At 44.2% G+C, this 6,699-nt stretch overlaps 1 protein-coding gene across 1 annotated transcript in view; it reads right to left on the bottom strand.

Moving 5' to 3' along the window:
- Positions 1-6,699, bottom strand: part of LOC111960762 (ephrin type-A receptor 4) — a 64,721-nt gene that overhangs the window by 28,788 nt on the left and 29,234 nt on the right. Inside the window, 5 exon segments of the mRNA XM_070436989.1 lie at positions 5,123-5,144; positions 5,378-5,407; positions 5,410-5,447; positions 5,449-5,489; positions 5,491-5,540. Of these exon segments, the coding sequence (XP_070293090.1) occupies positions 5,123-5,144; positions 5,378-5,407; positions 5,410-5,447; positions 5,449-5,489; positions 5,491-5,540 (181 nt within the window).

Raw genomic sequence — 6,699 nt, 5'->3', positions numbered from 1 at the left:
CAACACTTACCAACACTTTACCAAACACTACCAACACTTTACCCAAAACACTACCAAAAACTTTACCGAACACTAGCAAAAACCAAAAACTTTACCAAAACACTACCAACACTTTACAAAACACTTACCAACACTACCTAAACACTACCAAAACTAAACCTTTACCATAACACTACCAACACCTTACACACACACTATCAAAACTTTACCAAAACACTACCAACACTTTACACAAACACTACCAAAACTTTACCAAAACCCTATCTAAACTTTACCAAAATCCAAAACTTTACCAAAACACTACCTAAACGTTACCACGTCGTTGCCTGAAACTTTTTCCACCATGTTAATTGAGCGTTTGGACAAACAGAAGGAGGGATAAATCCTGGTTAAAGTGTTCACCAACATTCTTTTGTTCTCCCTTTTCCATCCATCTTTTCTATGTTTCCTTTCTCTTCATTCCCTACTCCCCCTACCCTCTGTATCCCACTCCCCCACTATCCCCTCCATCCCACTTCCTTCCCTCACCCCAGTCCTCCACCCCTTCTCCTTCTCCCTCTTTTTTTCTGTCTCAGTAATTGTTGGCTGAGTGCTGAGTTGGGCCATGAGGGAGCACAGGGAAAATTGGCCAGAGCATGGACCCTGTCATTACCATCCGAGAGGGATTTACTCAACCCTGTGTCGGGTTCCACCCCCCTTTCTCTCCCTCTCCCCCTTTCCACCGACTCTCTCCCCACTGCCAAACCACCGCTAGGAAAACTGGGAATAACACACTGACTGAGACCACCCCCATGTGTCCCTACTCTGCTCTGCTCAACTCTATATTACACACAGGCCTGAGTGTGTAAATACAGTCATTTAACCAACGTAATAACCAGGTTATTAACTGACTAACAAAACAAAAAGGGTTCAAGGATAAAGGAGGGAGAAAAGGAGAGATAGAATGCCTATCCACACTGCACACGTCTGTGGGATTACACAGCATTCAGCTATAATCATCAACCGCCATCGGAGGACCCAGAGCTAAGAGAGGGGAAAACGTTTTCAATTACCCACAGAGTCACACACGGACACACGAAAGCATGAAAGCACACACGCACAGGCACATATGCACAACACACACACCAATTACCAGGGATGCCAGCGTTTTCCCTGTCTGACCTCCAGCAGGGCGAACTGGGAAATTAGTTTAAGACTTTTTTCAGTCTGTTTTTGTGACGCTGAGTGTGTTTTGTGCAAGACGAGAGAGAGAGAGAAGAGAGAGGAGAGAGAGCGAGAGAGAGCAGAGAGAAGAGAGAGAGAGAGAGAGAGAGAGAGAGAGAGAGAACAGAGAGAGAGAAACAGAGAGAGAGAAACAGAGAGAGAGAGAACAGAAGAAGAGAAAAAGAGAGAGAAGAGAGAGAGAGAAGAGAGAGAGGAGAGAGAGGAGAGAGAGAGAGAGAGAGAGAGAGAGAAGAGAGAAGAGAGAGAGAGAAAGGAGAGAGAGAGAGAGTAAAATAGGTGAGAGATGGTGGATGAATGCTTGAGTGGCAGCTGTAATTATAAGGGTCTAGCATGTGGTAAACACAGAGCACCACATAAATATACAACACGACAGACAGACAAAGGGACAGACAGGGTAAATGTCAGAGGTCACCAACTCACAGACAGGTCACGGAGTAATCAAATGGCCACCCGGACTATTTGCATTGACACTTGCTTACTCGCTGTTATTATCTATGCATTTTCACTTTAACCCCACCTACATGTACAAATTACCTCGACTAACCTGTACCCCCACACACTATGACTCGGTACCTGCTGTATAAGCCTCGGAATTGTTATTTATTTGTTATTATATTATTATTTTTTTACTTTAGTTTCGTTTATTTAGTAAATATTTATTTACATCAATTTTCTTAAAACTGCATTGTTGGTTTAAGGGCTTGTAAGTAAGCATTCAGGGTAAGGTCTACACCTGTTGTATTTGGCGCATGTTACGAATCAAATTTGATTTGATGTACAAGGCCACATATTTGGTCTTTAACCCTGCCAGTAGGTTAAAGAGCCTACTAGAAACTACTACTAAATCCGACCCTGCCAGTAAGGTTAAAGAGCCTACTAGAAACTACTACTAAATCCGACCCTGCCAGTAGGTTAAAGAGCCTACTAGAAACTACTACTAAATCAGACCCTGCCAGTAGGTTAAAGAGCCACAAGAAACTACTACTAAATCCGACCCTGCCAGTAGGTTAAAGAGCTACTAGAAACTACTCATAATCAGACCCGCCAGTAGTTAAGAGCCTACTAGAAACTACTAAAATCAGACCCTCCAGTAGGTTAAAGAGCCTACTAGAAACTACTATAATCAGACCCTGCCAGTAGGTTAAAGAGTCTACTAGAAACTACTACTAAATCCGACCCTGCCAGTAGGTTAAAAGAGCCTACTAGAAACTACTACTAAATCAGACCCTGCCAGTAGGTTAAAGAGCCTACTAGAAACTACTATTAAATCAGACCCTGCCATAGGTTAAAGAGCACTAGACCCTACTAAATCAGACCCTACTAAATCAACCCTACATAAATGAAACCCTACTAAATCAAATCCTACTAAATCAGACCCCTGCTAAATCAGACCCTACTAATCAGACCCTACTACATCAGACCCTGTCAGTAGTAGACTCAGGTTAAGAGCCTACTAGACCCTACTAATCAGACCCTACTAAATCAGACCCTACTAAATCAGACCCATATCTAAATCAGTACCTACTAAATCAGACCTGCTACTAGACTGAATAGACCCTCTACTAAATCGAACTCGCTGTCATAGTAGATCAGGTTAAAGAGCCTACTGAAGACCCTACTAAATCAGACCTACTAAATCAGACCCTACTAAATCAGACCAATACTAAAATGAGACCCTACTAGATCAGACCCTACTAAATGAGGACCCTACTAAATCAGACCCACTATAAGATGTCAGACCTACTAATCAGACCTACTATATCAGACCCTACTAATCAGACCTATCAACCCTACTAAATCAGACCCTACTAAATCAGGACCCTGACTAGAAATCAAACCACTAAATCAGAGACCCTACTTAAATAGACACCTACCTAAACTCAGACCCTACTAAATAGACCCACTAAATCAACCCTACTATCAGACCCTACTAAATCAGACCCTTGACCCTACTATAATCAGACCCTACTAAATCAACCCTACTAAATCAGACCCTACTCAAATCAGAACCTCTAAAATCAGACCTATCTAAATAGACCCTACTGATAGATCACCTACTAAATACAGACCCCTACTAAAATCAGACCCTACTACAATTCAGACCCTACTAAATCAGACCCTGACTATCAGACCTACTAAATCAGACCACTTAAATCAGACCTGTCAAGTTAGATCAAGTTAAAGAGCCTACTAGAACTACTAATCAGACCTACTAAATCAGACCCTACTAACAACCCTGATCAAATTCAAGACCCTACTAAATCAACCCTACTAAATGAACCCTAACTAAATCAACCCACTATAATCGAACGGCTCTAAAGTCATAGTACGCCTGTCAAGTAGGTAGGATGCATCTAAATGAGCGCACTTAACCCCGTATAGAAATCAACCCTATTAAATATCAGATACTACGTACTAATCAGATACCTAACTAGAACTAGATCAGACCTGACTCATAATCAGACCCTACTAAATATCGACAGCTACTATCAGACCCTATAAATCAGACCTACAAATCAGACTCTCATAGTGGATAAATAGGTTGCCTCCCATGGAGAAGCGCAGCAATTTCACTGATAATGTACCATTATCTATTAGTCTACTAATTCACACTGCATAACATGTTTGGTTATGTTGTACCTCAATGTCATTGTAAGTATGACTGTGTTGTGATGTATCAAAGAAAGATTTAAAGTGGAAAAATGAGAGAGCAGAGGGCGGCGTGCAATGGTCATGGAGGAAAATTATCATTAGCGTAAAATGTCAAATGTGTTTGCTATCATAGGCGCGTGTGAGGGAGCTATACCACACACAACACAACGACGGACGACGGACGGACACACACACACACCACACACGGACGGAGAATACCCGGCCAGGACACCGTGATTTGAGTCAAAGCCATCCTAAGAAAGTCTGAGAAAAAAAAACAGGAATACATTTGTATTTATCTCTCTCCCTGTCACTCTCTCTCTCCTTCTCTATCGATCTCTCCTTCCTATCACTCTCTCTCTCCTTCCTATATCGATCTTTCTTCGCATCGTCTTCTCTCTCTCTTCCCACTCTCTCTCCTCTGTCTCTCTCTTCTTCTAATCGATCTCTCCTTTCCCCTATCACTCTCTCCTCTCTCTTCCCTATGCTATCTTCCTCCCTATTGTTCTCCTTTCTCCTTCCCTATTCTCTCTCTTCTCTTATCTTCCTATTCGCTCTCATCTCTCCTTCTATCCTCTCTCCTCTCTCCTTCCTATGCTCTTCCCATCCTATTGTCTTCTCTCTCCCTATCCTCTCTTCTCACTTCCCTTCTCTCTCTTTCTTTTCCTTCCCTATCCTCTCTTCTCCTTCCCTATCACTCTTCTCTCCTCTCCCTATTGCTTTTTGGCTCGCCTCCCATCACTCCTCTCTGTCCTTCCCTATCACTCTCTCTTCCCTATCGCTCTTCTCTCTCCTTCCCTATCGCTCTCTCTCTTCTCTTCCCTATCGTCTCTATCCTCTGCATACACTCCCTTCTTTCCCTAAAGTCGATAGCCTCTCTCCCTATCGTCTCTCTCTTCTTTCCCTATCTCTCTCTCCTTCCCTATCGCTCTCTCTTCTCCTCCTTCCTACACACTCTCTCCTCATCGCTCTCTCCCTCCCTGCTACGCTCTCCCTCCTCTCTCTCCTATCGCTCTCTCTCCCTCCTATCAGCTCCTCCTCCTATCCCTCCCTTCTCTCTTCTTTCCCTATCGCTCTCTCTCCTTCCCTATCGCTCTCTCTCTCTCTTCCCTATCTCCTCTCTCTCCTATCTATGCTCTCTCTCCTCGCTTCCTAATCGCTCTATCTCTCCTTCGCGCTTCTCTCTCTGGTGAGAAGAGTGAATCTTGATGCAGTGTTTTATTTCCTTCATTAGTTCTTTGCTCACATTGAGTGATCACTAATACCACCTGGAATCAGAATACAACTATTAAACACTCAACCGTGTTGGTGTGTGGTGTGTGGTGTGTTGTGTGGTGTGTGTGTGTGTGTGTGTGTGTGTGTGTGTGTGTTGTGTGTGTGTGTGTGTGTGTGTGTGTGGGTGTGTGTGTGTGTGTGTGTGTGTGTGTGTGTGGGGGGGGGGGGGGTGTCATTGCATTTGCGTTGTGCGTGCGACATGCGTGCATGTGTGTGTACACTTAACTGGTGCATGGCATGGATGCAGGGTCAGTCCTGAGCGAAAGTAGCCCTTGTCACAGGCACAGGATGTGGATCTCTCTGACAGAGTAGCTGTGGAGAGGACACTTGCGACAGCACGGAGCAGGCACCGTCTGTGGCCAGGGCACGGTAGTAGCCAATCTTACAGGCTGCAAGAACACAGACAGCGAGGGAGACAAAGTCAGTCGGCAGGGAACATAGAACACTCACAGGTAGTACACACCACAAGATAGTAAAATCACTCACTGTGTAATGCTGCTCTCTTTCCATCATATCTATCTCTCTCTCTCTGGCTTTCTATTTCTCCTTCTCTTGTTGGGCGAATCAACAAGCTGACTGAGGTTTCTATCTTCTATTCATTTTCTCCAGCTCTACCCATCTCTCCTCTGAAAGCCAGACATTTCACCAATGCCCTGTGGCTGGCATTCATCAGACAAATAGAGAGGAGAGAAGTTACCACACAAGAGTTACAAAAAATATCACAGAACCGCCCCTCCTCCCTCTCTAGAATTAAACTATGCTTTATTGGCAGGGCTGCAATGTGCAATGTACACAAAGCCATGGGCGTTCCAACACAATTAAGAAACAAATGTCACCTCTTCTTGCCCAGTGTCTCCTCTGAGCCAGGTTCTCAGTCCATAAGGCCTACACTACACTAGACTACAAATGCCTCAAATTATAACCTAGGTGACACTTTTCTGACTCTGGCGAAGGTTGGTGCTACCCTTTCCTCTTGATTGACAGCTAAATCTGAGATCTCAGCTTTCAAGGAGTTCCTCTCGACTGTACCCGTTTCCATAAAATCTGGGAAGTCTAGAGGGTTGCATTTCACCCAAGAGCACTGGACCAGAAGAGGAGGACAAAAGAGGGATGCTGTGAGAGGTGCGGTTCAGACAGCCAGGATACCGATTGGGCCAAGTAGCCTGTCAATCACTGAGTCCTTGGCAGGACCAGCAAATGGCATTGAGCCCTGGGGCCGGAGGTATAGGAGAAGGGGAGGTGTGTGTTCTGTGTGGGTGGAGAGGGATCGTTTCCCCATAGAATAAAAGTGTGTAATTATCTGAGTGTTTTATACAAGGCTGGGTAAGTCCATCAGTCCCACAAAGTCCCAAAAAGGCATTCAACGGCATGAATTTGTAAATCCATATTCATAAATTCATGAGACAAAACACACAAACACTTTGAGTAGTGTTCAAAACAAAGTCCCACATATATCCACCACACTAACTCAAAGTCCCACATGCATCCACCACACCAACTCAAAGTCCCATATGCACCACCACACCAACTCAAAGTCCCACATGCACC

This window comes from Salvelinus sp. IW2-2015, linkage group LG4p (assembly GCF_002910315.2).
Source record: "Salvelinus sp. IW2-2015 linkage group LG4p, ASM291031v2, whole genome shotgun sequence".
In the NCBI taxonomy this organism is placed as follows: domain Eukaryota; kingdom Metazoa; phylum Chordata; class Actinopteri; order Salmoniformes; family Salmonidae; genus Salvelinus; species Salvelinus sp. IW2-2015.
This window is presented reverse-complemented; position numbering and strand designations above follow the sequence as displayed.